At 37.8% G+C, this 16,794-nt stretch overlaps 1 protein-coding gene across 1 annotated transcript in view; it reads left to right on the forward strand.

The window, feature by feature from the left end:
- The window catches only part of LOC115850676 (AP-2 complex subunit beta-like), a 76,203-nt gene that overhangs the window by 30,747 nt on the left and 28,662 nt on the right, over positions 1–16,794 (forward strand). Inside the window, 7 exon segments of the mRNA XM_060290040.2 lie at positions 2,102–2,323; positions 2,841–2,958; positions 3,091–3,186; positions 9,754–9,832; positions 9,835–9,859; positions 11,920–12,085; positions 13,628–13,726. Of these exon segments, the coding sequence (XP_060146023.2) occupies positions 2,102–2,323; positions 2,841–2,958; positions 3,091–3,186; positions 9,754–9,832; positions 9,835–9,859; positions 11,920–12,085; positions 13,628–13,726 (805 nt within the window).

A 16,794-nucleotide genomic window follows, 5' to 3' on the forward strand; every position in this document is an offset into this window, starting at 1 on the left:
AGGTGGTAGAGTAAACCATGCAAAAAATAGCTCTTCCTAAGAGGAGATGTGTATTTTTCATTTCTTCTTTGAACAGTATAGTTACAACCCTCTGAAAAACTCCCTCATCATGGTCTCACATCTCCCATACAGCAATTCCTAGCCATTTGGCAAACAAAGGTTTTTTGAGTGTCTCTCACTGTAGTAACAAAATTTTCGTTCTTTTAGATACATAGTAAGTGGCTTGATACTAGTTATTGAGCTGCCTTATACCTATAATTAGTACTAGAGAAACTGTGTTGGAGCCAGCAAAATGTATGATGTCTTCCGTTAGATATAGGAATCTCATCAGTCTGAATTTGGAGAAGATTTTGGAAGGCACACCTGGATTGTTCTGCTCAGCTCTCTACCACTTTAGTGTTACAGGTTTTCTTTGACTATCAGATACTGACTACTAAATTTCATATACACATACATACATTTTAGTTTACAGAATTGGAGGTATCATCAGTTTTTATTGAGCATTTTGTGTATATAGGCACTGTACTAGGCAAAATAATTCTGAAGAATTGTTGGCTCTTCATTTTATTTTATTTTATTTATTATTATTATTTTCTTTTGCGGTACGTGGGCCTCTCATCGCTGTGGCCTCTCCCGTTGCGGAGCACAGGCTCCGGACGCGCAGGCTCAGCGGCCATGGCTCACAGACCCAGCCGCTCCGCGGCATGTGGGATCTTTCCGGACAAGGGCACGAACCCGTGTCCCCTGCATCGGTAGGCGGACTCTCAACCACTGCGCCACCAGGGAAGCCCTGGCTCTTCATTTTAATTATGGTGGATAGGAACCTTCCTTGCCCGGCTAAAGCTCGAGCTACTATAATGTAAGTGCTCTTTACTTGTCTGGGAAATTGTTCCTTCTGGATTTAACCAAAGCTCACCCTGATAGTTTCTTTCCATCACTGAAAGTACAAATATCTTCTGGAAAGAACTTTACATACAATTTTATTTTCTCTTGGTCATTGACATCTCACACTTACTCATTCACTCAGCAAATATTTATTGAGCCTGTGCTGTATGCCAGGCATTGTTCTAGGCTCTGAGGATATAGCAGTGGACAGACAAAAATCATAGCTCTTATGGAACACTTATTCTGAGGGATAGGGCAGAAGTATATATAATATGTATACGTAATACAGCATATAATAGGTCAGATGGTGATAAGTGCTAACAAGAAAGATAAAGTAAGGAGGAGATCTAACAAATGCTGGGTGGTCAGGAAAGGTCTCCCTGAGAAGGTAGCATTTGTATAAACACCTAAAGGAGGTCAGGGAGTCAGCCAAGTAGATACAGGAGGAAGGGAGAAATACACAGCTTACTTACCTTGTGTCCTTAACTGAGTCAGCTAGCCACTCACGTTGCCTAAGAGCTATCAAAATTAGGTTAATTTCTGAAGAACCCTCAATGGATAACTAAATATTCTGTATTTTATGAGACATTTAAGTGTAGGTGGCAGGGACTAGGAGAAGGGGATGAGGTTGAGAGAGTATTGCAGTGGTGTTGTGTTGTTAAAAACAAACAAACAAACAAACACCCTTCCCGAGATTCCCTTATTATGCTGAATGCAAGAGGTTGGGTGGTTTTCCCTGTCACCCCATCTCCTTCTGCATCTTACAGTGAAACTTCAGCCACAGTTGGTTGATATCTCTGACTATGAAATAACTCTCAGAATGCTTAATTTGACTTCCTATAGGCTGAGGAGAAATGGGCTGTGAGGCAGGGAGCCCTTACATAATATGGCGAGATAGAGAGGACTATAAAATAGGAAGGTAAATGGTGTGAGCTTCAGGTGTTTGGGGTATTGGCTAGTTCCCTTCCAGTTTGAACATCCCTTATTGCTGGTTTCCTAAAGTCTTCTGATATCCCTGCTCTGTTTGTAGTTTGCTAGGATTGAGGCGTCCGCAGTGTTGGATCCCAAATTTACCTATGTATGGAGTTTTGACTTTTCTAACTGATTTTCTAATTTCTTTATACCTGGGCCATGGGAACCTCTGACATTACCTTATAGATTGGATTGAGCAAAGAAATTATAATTTAAGGTACTAATTTGCATTTTCTGTCCTCAGTATCTGTGAGCGGGTAACTCCTTGGCTCTCTCACGCCAACTCAGCAGTGGTGCTTTCAGCAGTAAAAGTCCTAATGAAATTTCTAGAGTTGTTACCCAAGGACTCTGACTACTACAATATGCTGCTGAAGAAGTTGGCCCCTCCACTTGTCACTTTGCTGTCTGGGGAGCCAGAGGTGCAGTACGTCGCCCTGAGGAACATCAACCTGATCGTCCAGAAAAGGTTGGGAAAAAATGAATTGGTGATTAAAGTGTTTGTAATTTTGAATTAAACTTAATAACATCATTATTAAAGAGGACTGTGTTAAAACTCTGTTTAATGTATGGAAATGAAAATACTGTATGGTAGAGCAACTTGCCCAGGGTCAGGAGGCTAACAGTTGATTTTAGAGTGTTCCTACAATGAATGCCTGGTGTTGCTCTACAATTTAGTTTCTTTTCTGAAGGAACTCTTAGTTGTATGATAGCTAGTGTCTGCTTAATATGGTTCAGGCTGTAATGTAGATCAGGTTGTTGTTCTTCCAGTGGTTCTTCTTGGCAATATATACTTTACTCCTTAAAAATAGTCTGCCAGATGGATCTGGTTAGAGGGATGTAGAGGAAGTTTGTGAGTTTTTTTTCCCTGGAGTGGAGTGTGTGAATGGAGAGCAGAGAAGCACAGGTTAGGTATTAATGCAGACTCAGAAGGATATATCAATATATGCCTCACCTTCCTTATCTTGTGTTTCTGTGTACCACAGGCCTGAAATCTTGAAGCAGATCAAAGTTTTCTTTGTGACGTACAATGATCCCATCTATGTGAAACTAGAGAAATTGGACATCATGATTCGTTTGGCATCCCAAGCCAACATTGCTCAGGTCAGACTTAAAGTATATTCAAGTTAAGATCTAATAACTTAGATCTTAAGATCTGGCCTTCAGAAAAACCTAGGCCATGAAATTGCTGTTGGAGAATCCTTAATGATTATTCACTTCATGGATTTTTAACAGGTTCTGGCAGAACTGAGGGAATATGCCACAGAGGTGGATGTCGACTTTGTGCGCACACTTTTGCGGGCCATTGGACGGTGTGCCATCAAGGTGGAGGCAAGTGTCCCGTGGTAGTTTTGATCACGTTGTGGGACTCTAGGTATTCTCTTCACCTCTTTCCTTACATTTTTAAGTTTATCAAAATAATAAAGCACATTGTTAAAATATTAAAGAATTTTTAATGAAAAACAGCTGTCTCTGGTCCCTCTCTTTCCCGAGGGAATCATGTTTAACTCTGTTCCTAGTTTTAGTTATTTTGATTACTTCCATATCTCTAATATCCTTATGCTACTATTTATTGATTTACCAATTGTAGACATCGCTTATTAACTTTCCGCTATGAGAGAAGCAACTTGGTTCATATACTCCATCACTCCTACTTCTACCGTTCTGTATAGATCCCCTGTATAGTTATATCATGAGGTTTTTTTTCCTGTATTATCTTTGTAAATTGAGATAATATTACCTTTGTTTCTTGTTCTATCAACTAGAGTCTTGCAAAGCTTGCTGTGCGTATTATGCCTGTAAATATGTAGAGCCTACACAATCAAATGATTGCGTTTTCTTTCTTATAAAGGCTTTTGTTTTTTCTGTAGTTTTTAATGGCCTTTGTCTTTTTTTTTTAAATTTCATTGTGCCTTCATTGCACTCCTATCTTCTTCCAGCTTTTCAAGCATAATATCAAATTAATAAAACTTTTCTTTTGTTCTAGACCCTTCTCTTTTCCAGTCCTCTGTCCTTCCAGTCCTTACTCCAGTCTGGGTGGTTGCTTTCTTGTCTTCTGCACAGCCGTCTTTCCATACAGCCTCCCTTCATTGCTGCTTCTTGTTATGGGTACTTTTTCATAGCATTCCTTTTTTTGTGGTTGCAATAGTTTCTTAAATCTCTTGTGATGTGAATTACAGTTTTTGGTTTTGTTTCTGCAGTTTGAATTTAATTATCTGGAGTATTTTATGGTGATGGTTGCATGTCTATATATGATTTTTTAATTGAAGTGTATACCATACTTACAGTAAATTCCTGCCTATTTGTGTTAAAAATGAGATGACAGAAAACTTGTCAGGATTTCTGTGCACATAGGCAGGACTGTTGACTAGCAGGTTTCTGCTTTAGGGAAGGGAGTTGATCTTTACTTGGAAGTCCTCTTGTAGAGCTTCTCTGTGGTCTTAGAGGGCAGATTGGTTCTAGCTTGGTTGCAGCCTTCCAGTAGGTATTAAGGGCTACAACTTACAATGCACTGCTTCATCAGTCACCAAGCCTCAGTTGTTTCTCCTCATTCAGAAGTTTGTTGCAATTAATGATGGCTTCTGTGCACAACGATATTGTGGATTCAGAGCTCCATATTTGTTCTTACAACTTGACTATGTGCAATTCTGCTTTTTTTTCTTTTGACATTTTATTTAATTATTTATTTATTTATTGGCTGCGTTGGGTCTTCATTGCCGCGCGTGGGCTTTCTCTAGTCGTGGTGAGTGGGGGCTACTCTTCGTTGAGGTGCATTGGGGCTTCTCATTTCGGTGGTTTCTCTTGTGGCAGAGCACGGACTCTAGGTGCACGGGCCTCAGTAGTTGTGGCTTGTGGGCTCTAGAGCACAGGCTCAGTAGTTGTGGTGCACAGGCTTATTTGCTTCGGCGTATGTGGGATCTTCCTGGACCAGGGCTCCGACCCGTGTCCCCTGCATTGGCAGGCGGATTCTTAACCACTGCACCACCAGGGAAATCCCTACAGTTCTACTTTGAGTCAGATTGGGCCATATGATTTCACAAGGATAGTTACTAAAATAATTTGTACAGTATGACCAGTGCTTCACAGGAACAGAAGGAAACAGATGCTGTGTCAGAGAAGTGCCTCTGAAAGCCAAATTCCTAATTGGCCTTCCTTGTTTTTATTTACTGAATGCTGCTTCATATGGTTACCACTGATAAATCGTTTAGTAGACTAGTTGTTATAGCAAGAAGTCAATTAATCCTGGTTTCTACTTCTGGTTCTGCCAGCTCAGTTGCTTCACATACTTAATATATACTTCTGTTGCTCCATTTGAGAAATGGGAAAATCTGTTTATTGGATCTTGATGTGTTACATCTTTTTTTTTTTTACTCCCACACTTCTTAACTTACCACCACTACTTAACTTTTTTCTTTTTCTTTTCTCATTGTGGAATAGCCACCTGCTAATGGTATTAATGCAGACAATTTTCAGAGCTATTTTGGTAGCAGAAGAGTCATTTTGTGCTTTTCACTGCCAGAATGTCATTGTCTTACTAACCTCTCTGACAGTGCTCTTGCAAAGAGTCTCATTCCAAAGTTAAAGAGCTTTTTCTATCCCTGGAATTACTAGAAAGTGTTCTCAAAGCATCTAGATTCCTAGCGGCTGTTAGTACCGTCTGTTGTGACTAAATGGAAAAGTTATCCATCATCTTCTGGAAGAGATGAACTTCTGGTGGCTCTCACTTCTTCCTTTGATTCAGGGTGCCCTGGTGGGAATATGAGTGTGTGAGGAATGAACTTCCTTTGGAAGCTTAAGATCAGCCTTCAAGAATCCTGCCTTTTAGATAGTGTTCTCTTATTTCCAGTTACCTGGATTTGCCTAAGAACTTTTCTTAGAACTGGTTAAATCATGAAAGTTATTAGTTGGAAAGAGTTGCCTAGTCCAGACACAGTTATTGGGGCAGGAGAGACAGTGATTGCCTGTTTTTAACTAACCTATCCATGGGACAAGGGCAAGAACCAGTGAGGGAATTGTAATAGCCTTTCTCTGTAGCTTCCAGACTGAGCTGCTGCTGTTCTCTCAGGGCACCTGACCCTTTTTTAATGTGTAGTTGGTTTCAAAGATATGACAGATGAGAAAAAAAGAATTTTAGTTTAGTGCTTAGCTAAGATAACAGGGCCTATTGTAAAATTTGGGTGTTAAGAGTTGGAGTTGTTTTTTATCATGACTGTAAGTACAGGTGTTTCCTTGTTGCTTTAAGTACCCTGAGGTGAAAAAAATGTATAATTTTATCATATTAAGTTGGTTAGGTTAAAGATTAAGCATAAGCCATTGAGTCAATAAGTAACACTGGAAAAGCAATTTCATGGTACTGTTTTTTCAGTAACTTTTGCCTGTTCTTTTTTGTTTGGTTGTTTTTTTAAATAGATTTTACTCTCCACCCCACCTCCAGCTTTATTGAGGTATGATTGACAGATTTAAAGCTGTATATCTTACAGTGTATACCTGTTTCTTTAAGGAGGAAATAAACCTCTGCCCTCCTTTTCTTACAAATAAAATGATTTTGTTTGCGAGATTTATTTATATGTTTGGTTTTGTTTGAGAGAGATTAAGTCACTAAGTTAAGGTATTCCTCACTTCCCACTCTTCTGTTCTTTGGTGTTTACCATTTCTTATTTTTGTAGCTCAAGATAAGGTACTGACTTATGTCTTATGCAAACAAAAAGCATATGTATTTACTACATGAAATCATTTTAAAAAGACAAGTTAAAAGTGGAACACTCTGCTTTCTCCTACCCCTGTTCTACCCTTCCAGAGATGATGTGGACATGATTTTAAGTCTTTGTTTACATAATCCTCCATAAACAGGTGTGTTTTTTATAAAAACGAGATCATTCTACAAGTGCTATTTACTTATGTTTTGTAGTCTGCTTTTTTTGCTTATTATACATGGACATTTTCCCATGTTACTGATAATATTTTACATCATTTTTAGTGGTTTGTAGATATACTGGGTGATTGCTTCATAATTATTTAGCCTTTCCCTTCCTGTATGGACCTTAAAGTTGTTTCTGCTCTTTTTCCAAATAATGGTTATAAGGAGGATCCTTTTAGCTAAATCTTTGATCTCTACTTGAGGTGACATTTTCTTCATTATGCTTAGCCATTTGGAATTGCTTTTTCATACCATGTGTATCTTTTTTCAATGTGTTATCTTTTCCACATTGATTTTTTAAAGTTTTTTATAATTAATTAAGGGTATTAATTCATTTAATACCCCTTCATTTCATTAATAGTTATTTTCCCAATTATTTTCCTTTTGATTTCATTTGACTTCTTGATGCATAGGAGTTCACATTTCCTTATGTAGTGAGTTCTATCCATTTTCTCTCAATGGTATCTTTTTTTAAAAATAATAAATTTATTTATTTATTTATTTTGGGCTGCATTGGATCGTCGTTGCTGTGTGTGGGCTTTCTCTAGTTGCAGAGAGTGGGGGCTACTCTTCTTCGCGGTGCACGGGCTTCTTCTTGCGGTGGCTTCTCTTGTTGCAGAGCATAGTCTCTAGGTGCTCGGGCTTCAGTAGTTGTGGCATGCAGGCTCAGTAGTTTTGGCTCGTGGGCTCTAGAGCACAGGCTCAGTAGTTGTGGTCACGGGCTTAGTTGCTCTGTGGCATGTGGTATCTTCCTGGACCAGAGCTCGAACCCGTGTCCCCTGCATTGGCAGGCGGATTCTTAACCACTGAGCCACCAGGGAAGTCCCTCTCCCAATGATATCTTTAGTGGACCACCTAGAAAATTGTGCTTCACTTCAAAATTATATAAAATTCACTTTTATTTTCTACTTTAATGGCAATGGTTTGGTTAAAGATAAGAGTGTGGGGATCAAACACAAGAACAATTCATCCTTTCCTTACTGTTATGAAATGTTGCCTTTATCATATACTAAATTTTATATGTCTGTATGCCTTTCTCTGTTTCTGGACTTACTTTGTATATACAATGATTGGATATTTACTTTTGTTCCTCTGCCATACTGCTTTAATGGTGTTTTTAAAATTTAATCAAAAGCAATATAGGTGAGATGACAATTTGCTTGAAAATTACTATCCTAGACTTAATTGTTTTTGAATATTGATGCATCATGGGAGATGGCCTTTTGTTTATCTTTATTATAATAATGAAACTAAGGGTTCAGTAAATGTTAGCTTTCTATCAAGCCTTATGCTGAGTACGTTATTTGTACTATCTAATTTGATAATTTAACCCTTACATGCTTTATAATTTATCATAACTTTTATATTTAAAATTTCCCAACTGTTTTGCTGTTGTAATAACAGCACAGGAAATAACTAGTTGAAAATGAATAAAATAGAATTCAAAAACGGGAAAACTACAATAATAAAAGAGAACAGAATCATCATATATATGACCTCATATAAATAACCTCAAGATGCAATTTTGTTTTCGTTATATTGCTTGGAATGGTTTAAATTACAGTACCTTTAAAAGATTTTATTACAGAAATTTTTAGGTATACACTAAGGTAAAATTGATTAATGAGCTCTCATATACCCACCATCCATCTTGAACAAATATCAACACATTGCTGTTCCCATTTGATCTTCTCCCTCTCCCTCCCCCTTCAAGGGAGTGGGTTACTGTTATATTTTAATGCAGATCTCAGATATGATCTTATTAGAGTAGTCCAATGTGTATATCTAATAGATAAGGTCCTCTAAAAAAAAAATTGTCATGATATCGTTACCATACTCAACAAACAGTAACTCTTAATCTCATTAAATACCTAGTCCATGTTCAGTTTTCCCTAATTGTGTCTAAATGTCTTCTTACAGTTGCCTTGTTCAAATCAAAATCTAAACGAGAGCTAGGTATACATTGCATTTGGTTAATATGTCTCTTAAGTCTTTACTTATTTATTTGGGTGCCATTTGTTGAAAGGACTAGATCATTAGGCTTGTAGAATTTTCCAGAGTCTAGATTTGGCTGATAGTATTTTAGTGATGTTGTTTATCTCATTCCTTCATCCCCTTTAGAAAATTAAATCTAGAGGCTTGGTAATATTCATATTCAGTGTTTTTGGCAAGAATACCTCTTAGATGCTGCTGTGAATTTCCTATTGCATCTTATCAGGAGGCATATAATGGAATGACCCATCATAATACATTGTAATATATGATAAATCAGTCCTTGGTTTTTAGGCTCTCTCTTCTGGAACCTTCTTTTAAAAACTATGACTTATTGTTTCAATACATTAGTTTTGTCACTTGTATTTTTCCATATTCCCTTCATTAATAAAAGACTAATAGATTAAATTCTATTTTATAGATGAGCCATAGGCTGTGGAAAGTTGCAGTTTATCTAAGGCCATAGACTTGCAGTTATATAGCCCAGAAGATGGCAAATTTTTCTTAGAGTTTTTTGAGTCAGAACTTTGAAAATATAATGAAAACTGTAAACCTTCTCCCAGGAAAATATGCTTGTGTGCACAAATGAAATTTGGCAGTTTCATTTCAAGAGGTTTAAAGATGCCTTCTGTCTGTGCTCATTCATGAACTGCAGATAAAGACCTCTTCGCTTGGCTTATTCTTTCATTCTTATTCTTTCCTTCTACCTTGACTTATGCTTTCTTCTCATTTCTGTCATCCTGGCTATCCAAGATGATTTTTTTCACTTGAACTGTTTCTTGTAATGAGTAAAATTTGGAGTATATCTAGAACTTCTGTATATCTCCATCAGATAACCCAGCCTCTAGTATAGTGTGGTCAAATTAAGTGCCTCATCTTTTAGTCTAGTTTAGTTGATAACACCTGAATGTTCGAAAAAAAATATTTTTTATGTTGAGGTTGTGTTATTGGATAGATCATCTGACTTCTCAATATGTTCCTCTTTGCAGCAATCTGCAGAGCGCTGTGTAAGCACATTGCTTGATCTCATCCAAACCAAAGTAAATTATGTGGTCCAAGAGGCGATTGTTATATCTTCCGCAAATACCCCAACAAGTACGTCCAGATACTTCTGCCCCTCTTCCTCAGATCATTTAGGAAATGTTTAAGTAAGGCACTTTGAGGTTGGCTAGGTAAGAATTAGTCTTTGTAAAGTAACTGGTCATAATTGAATACTTTATTAAAAATCAGAAACATATAAGTTGGTTAGCACAAGGATTAAAATCTGATTTTTCACTCTGCTTTATCACTTTTAGAAGAATTGAAGCTCTGTCTGAAGATGCATTGTCAATTGACATATATTAAAGTTAGCCAGATTCTTTGGTGATGAAGTTACTATTAAATAAGGATACCCATATATTCCACGTTGTCTGGGCATAATCCATTTTATGCCTCTTACCAGGCATAATTAATAATTGTGCCCCTTTTCACTCTCAGAAACGTCTCAGTTTGAATAATAAATTATATGGTCACCTTATTGTAAAAGCCAGGGAGGTGACAGCTTCACTATTCACTTAGTATGTTACCTAGTACTTGTAGAAAATTATAGAACACGCAACAGTGAACTGTCAGAGTTTCAGGCCTTTTCTGAAGTATTGTAGCTGCTTCCATTAAGATATACAAAATCTACATTTTCACTCCACAAAAATTTTCACATTGAGGCCTCTTAGTTATGAAACAAAAATACTTTTTCAGATTTGCTTTTGAAGGCAAACAATTAAGGAACCTGAAAAGAGTGAAATAAGAGCAGATCTTATAAGCATCCTAAATCTCATTTTACCTTATAATCATAGAGATGAACTGTGCTAAGGCTTCTGATTATCGTTAAAGATAATGTGAAATGAAGTGACTTACAGTTAGTTAGCTTAGTGGTGGACTCAGAATTAGAAGAAATATTTTAATAAGGTAGTGGGTTATTAAGCATTATGTGTACTCTCTCTCTCTCTCTCTCTCTCTCTCTCTCTCTCTATATATATATATATATATATATTTTTAATTCTAGAAATGGTATATTTGGAAAAAGGATCATATACTTTTACCACTCTCCCAGGAAAGAGGAGGGTTGGGTTTCTAAACTTCTTGATTAAGTGGGGAGGTGTATATCTTAATATGCTTGGTAAAGAAATGTGTCCATTTCTGGTCTGTATTACTGAGGGATTATGATAGTTTAAGTTTAAGAAAGCATTATCGAGGACCTGGTTTAATCAGTGGAAATAGGGCAAACAATTAAGTGTATTATTCAGTTGTCCATATCTCATTTATTATACAATTTCATTCTGATGTTTAAAACTACATTAGCCGGGCTTCCCTGGTGGGGCAGTGGTTGAGAGTCCGCCTGCCGATGCAGGGGACACGGGTTTGTGCCCCGGTCTGGGAAGATCCCACATGCCGTGGAGCGGCTGGGCCTGTGAGCCATGGCCCCTGAGCCTGCGCGTCTGGAGCCTGTGCTCCGCAACGGGAGCGGCCTGCATACTGCAAAAAAAAAAAAAGCAAAAAAAAAACACATTAGCCAAGGAGATGGATTTAACATGGTAAAGAATGAGAGCTATAGACCTGTGAAAATAAATACTTGAATTGCTTATTTCTTTAGAAAAACAGGTCATTAGTGTGGGTGCCTTGGGAGGAAAGAACATAAAGATCTCTATAGAAAGCAGAGATAGTGGATAAGAGACAAAATTACTGTTTCTGGATGCTATTGTTGTCTGACTCCATTTTCCTAATAGTAAAGTGGAATTTCTGTTCCTCTACGATGAAGGTAAAACGAAGTAATAGGAAATTTCTCTGATCTAGTTATGAGAAAGACTGTGAGAAATGTAAGGTAGTGGTATTATCTTAAACCATAGGTTAGTTTTTCCTTGTGAAAAGAATATCTGATAAGCTTTTATAAAGATTTATGGTCTAGTTATTAAGGAATAACTAGAAGGAAAATTGAAGGAAAATTGAAGACGTTTATAATTTTCTGGCTTTAAAGCCTGTACATTCTCTTGGCTAAAAGTCTTTGTAGTTTGGTGGTGGTTTAGGGTACCTTGTCCATGGTTTTTTGCTTTGTAGGCTTCATTGTTAAATACACTTCTCAGTTTTGCCTTCAGTAACCATAGTCCATTTTGTTATATCAGATATGAAAGTATCATTGCCACTTTGTGTGAGAACTTAGACTCACTGGATGAGCCAGACACTCCAGCAGCTATGATTTGGATTGTGGGAGAATATGCTGAAAGAATTGACAATGCAGATGAGTTACTAGAGAGGTTCCTGGAAGGTTTTCATGATGAAAGCACCCAGGTAAGTTCCCATCTATATCTTAATGTATTAGATGTTTTGGGGACGACTTCAGGAAAGGTAAAGGTTAGGCAGTTTCATGTGTGCGAATTTATATACACATATAGTATGTTCATTTTTCTCCCAAAAGGGGTGACCTTTTTCAGTTGTGCTAACTTCTGTTGGAACAAGCCTGCCTAATTTAGACAGTGGTTCTCAAACTTTAATGAGCCTAGAAGCACCTAAGCACTGGTGTTTAACCTGTGTTAAAGGACAGGTTGCTGGGCCCCACCCCTAGAGTTTCTGAGTCAGTAGGTCTGAGATGGGCCTAAGCATGTTCATTTCTTACAAGGTTGAGGGTGGTGATGCTATTGCTGCTGCTGGTCCAGAACCACACTTTGACAACTACTGACTTAGAGCAGTAGTTATTACTTTTTAATTTTCTGTCACCTAAAGATGATTACCCATTGCTGTTAGTAATGGTTGTGGCTCAGTTGCAGCTGGGGTTTCTGTCTGGGGTGAAGGCTGGCATGTGCAGTTTGAAAAGATTCTTTGTGGATGGTTAGACTCCTTCCCATCTTCTGTCTGTCTTCTACCAAAACTGAGAGACCTTCGAGTCAAAGGCCCAGAGAAGCAGATAAATTATTAAAGCTTTTTCCCCGGCATTTGTACTCACTGCAAATTGAAGTTCATGTGTGTAATCTATCATAGTAATTTTAATAGGCCCTACAAGGAACATATACCAGCCAGTAGTCTCATGGTTTGGCAGGCAACTTTTTTTTTATTATTATTATTTTTAAAATTTTATTCTTTTTTTTGTTTTGTTTTTAATAGATTTGTTTCATTTATTTATTTTTGGCTGCATTGGGTCTTCCATTGCTGTGCGCAGGCTTTCTCTAGTTGCTGCGAGCGGGGGCCACTCTTCATTGCAGTGCGAGGGCTTCTCATTGTGGTGGCTTCTCTTGTTGCGGAGCACAGACTCTAGGCGCGCAGGCTTCAGTAGTTGTGGCGCATGGGCTTAGTTGCTCTGCGGCACGTGGGATCTTCCTGGACCAGGGCTCAAACCCGTGTCCCCTTTATTGCAGGCGGATTCTTAACCACTGCGCCACCAGGGAAGCCCTAGCATGCCACTCTTAATTGGTTGTGATCTGGCACAATTCTACTGTCTTGGCTCTTGCCTCAGTATGATAAATGATTCCCTAATTCCCTGGAAGTTGTAGCTTTTGGTGGAAGTAAATAATAAAGAATTTGGTCAGGAACCAGTTTTATTGCCATCAGTATGTTAGCATGTACTTTAAGAAATACAGGTGATTATCTGGGCCAGAAACAAACCGGCAGTTTTTGATGCCAAAATATGCAATTTGGAGATAGGAGGCTAGTGAGTTTTCAGTTGATGAAAACCTTTGACTGCTATTGTGGATATTGGCTGAGTTTTAACCTTTGTTTCTTAATCAAAATCAGAAAGACCTCATGGTAAGTCATATTTGGGAAAATATCAGTTTGGAATTCATGGTGTGGAATAATGCAAATGCCTTTCACTTTACCTATTAAATTACATTTGCTTAGGTACAGCTCACTCAGCTTACTGCCATAGTGAAGCTGTTTCTTAAGAAACCATCAGAAACGCAGGAGCTGGTACAGCAGGTCTTGAGTTTGGCAACACAGGTAAGAAGTCTGAAAAAAGCATGGAGTTGATTTGTCTTGTTTTAAATTCTAGGAAATTGTGAAACTTCTTCCAAGAAGGTTCATTTGCAGAGATTTTAAACGGAAGGAGTGCAGTCTTTAGATTCTGTTAAAAAAATAAAAACAGTGTCTCTTTTACATATTCTGCTGAATTAGAACTGGTTGTATGGCTTCTAAATGAATTGACTGACTCCAGTTTTAATGATAATTCATGAAAATTGAACTTAGACTCTTTAGTGTTAATGAAGGACATGACTTTGTGAAAATGACATTGAGTCTCACAGTATCTCCTTCTGGGGGACTTAATTTCAGCTTTCAAATGAAAGTACCCTGTAGAGATGGTAAATGCTTTGACAAATATCTCGTGTGCTGTTCTACCTTCTAGATAAGTTGCCTTTCTCTTTAAGTAATTTTAAAGTGCTAATGCTGCTTCCTTAATTATTTAGTAGTTTTGGTCCTTTTAGGGAGGGTTCTGATTTCAGGAATGTGGCAACCAGCTGGATACACAGAAATCAAAGTAATTACTTTTTCTGACGTAACTAGTATAATGATCAGTCCATCATGATCCAGTAATGTTCTTAATTGAATTTGAGAACAGGCTGGCTTTAGCAGGCTGTCAAGAGTTATGATGTGTGTTTACACATGGAATCTGATTCAGATATTCAATTTACCATTTTCCTCTTTCATCTCTTTATAGTTGTATATTAACAGCATTTGATCTCTTTTATAGTTCTTTAACCTAATTCTGAGCTGTCATCTTTCCTTTTTTTTTTTTTTTTTTGCTCTGGGGAGCTTTATTTCATATCAATAATGAACACAATTGGAGGACTAAATATGGTAAATCCTGAAATTAATTAATACGGTTGGGATGTGCACTTAGTACACTTCTTGAAACCCAGTTCCAAACTGAGACCACAAATGGGAACCTTGAATAGTTGCCAATACATCATCTGTTAAGTGGTCAAAGCGCATCATTTGGTACCTGATAAATGCAAAGTTCTTCTTTCCTCTGACAGTATTTAATTTTAGAAATGCCAGGAATCCATTTTAAGGAAAAGAAGTTCGACGGGCAGATAAGGCATTTGAATACTTAATGGAATACTATAAAGCAGCCAACATTATTAAATAAGTTGTTTATAGAATATGCTATACAACTCTGAAAAAAATACAGCCAAGAAAACTGCTAGAGTCAAAGGCTACTTTCTGACACTTGATTCCAGTACAGATGTTTTACAATCAATGAACTCAAATGTGAAGAAGACCTGAACTAAAAATTAAGATAATTGTCGTGTCTGATTACTGATGCACGTAAACATTACTGAGAATTATCGCTTGATTATCTTTTAAGGAGCAGTTGACCAACAGTAGTTGAGTTAAAGGATGTCAGAAAATTCACTTCACAGAAAATAGAGGTGTCCCACTCCACCCCTTGTACCTCTCAGTTTTCTCCATTTCTCCAACAAATTATGAATGAACCTTTTAATGTGCTATTTCCCCAAGTCTCTAAACCTTCACTTGACCCCATTATGGTTAGTGTGAAGAAGCATCCATATGAGTATGTGGAGTCAAGGGCAGGCCATGGCTCACCATCTGTCCATGAAAAGTGGACTGGGAGGTTGTCCATCACTGACGAGGCGTGTCTTGACACTAAGAGCAGAAATTGGTCATCTTCTGAATCAAAGTAGTTTAGGTTAGACATTAATTTTCACGTTAGTGTTTAATAGGTCATCTACGGGGGGCCATTTTGAATAGAAATTGCCCCTTCTTAATCATGTAGTGCTTATTACAGACTCTGTAGGGTGATTGCCATTAAATTAGCCATGTATTTGACTTCATCTTAGGGCCTTGAAGTTCATTTCTGTCTTTTGCTACAGGCCCTGGAGCCTCTCTCCTTTGTACGAAAGAAAGAGCTCTGTATAAATTAACCAGATTCAAAGAAGTCTTGTGTTTATTCTAGATGGTAATATAGTAAACTTGACTTTAATGAGGCCTATGTACTAACACTTCAGAAAACTCCCTAAACACAGATAAATACATATTTATACAGTCTCTTAGCTTTCTCAGAAGTCTCATTTTCTTCAAGAACCATGGGATTTCTGTTTATTAAAGTATTTCAAGTTTTAACTCTCCCCTGATGGCCACATTTCAAAGCATCAGCAATATCTGGCTCTCCATGAAAGTTACCACAAGAAGTAGAAAATAAGGAAAGGGAAAATGTAGGCCACTTGACATTCATCCACATTGGAAAACAGATACACCTTTCCTATTATTAATTTTACATCTTTTAAAATTTATTTGTTAGAGCTCTTTGAAGTGTTTTTTCTAAAACTTCCTTTTGCCTGAAGCAAAGCGATTTCCATAACCATCAAGGCAATGGTTATTTAATATTATCTGTGTTGAGCATTCTATGTTTCCTAGTCTAGACCCTTTATTACCCATTTGTATCTCTGTTAAGATGGAGTTAGAACAATTTTCTAAAAAGAATTTTGGCTTTGCTCCTTGTCTACTCACTTTTTAAATTTAATTATTTATTTACTTTTGGCTGCACCCGGGCTTTTTCTAGCTGCAGCGAGTAGGGGCTACTCTTCGTTGTGGTACGCAGGCTTCTCATTGCAGTGGCTTCTCTTGTTGCGGAGCATGGACTCCAGTACTTGTGGCACGTGGGCTTCAGTAATTGTGGCACACGGGCTTAGTTGCTCCGTGGCATGTGGGATTTTCCCAGACCAGGGCTCGAACCTGTGTCCCCTGCATTGGCAGGCAGATTCTTAACCACTGTGCCACCAGGGAAATCCTGTCTACTCACTTCTGAATAGATAAGGCTAGCCTCATAATCAAGTGAGTGTCTTGGTAGATTCTATTGTATTCACAAGTTCTGAACCCTGCCTTCACCTCCATTTCTCTTAAGGCCTCTGTATCTGTATTTAACAGGCAGCATAGGAGAGCTGTGTTTTAGGTTCTTGTCAGAGTTCAAACTCACTCTTATTACAGTATTTGCCTGAGATAAAGTGTTTAGGGAGGATTCCCTATGTTCTTATAGATGTTGAAATTTA

This window comes from Globicephala melas, chromosome 20 (genome assembly GCF_963455315.2).
Source record: "Globicephala melas chromosome 20, mGloMel1.2, whole genome shotgun sequence".
Classification (NCBI taxonomy): Eukaryota; Metazoa; Chordata; class Mammalia; order Artiodactyla; family Delphinidae; genus Globicephala; species Globicephala melas.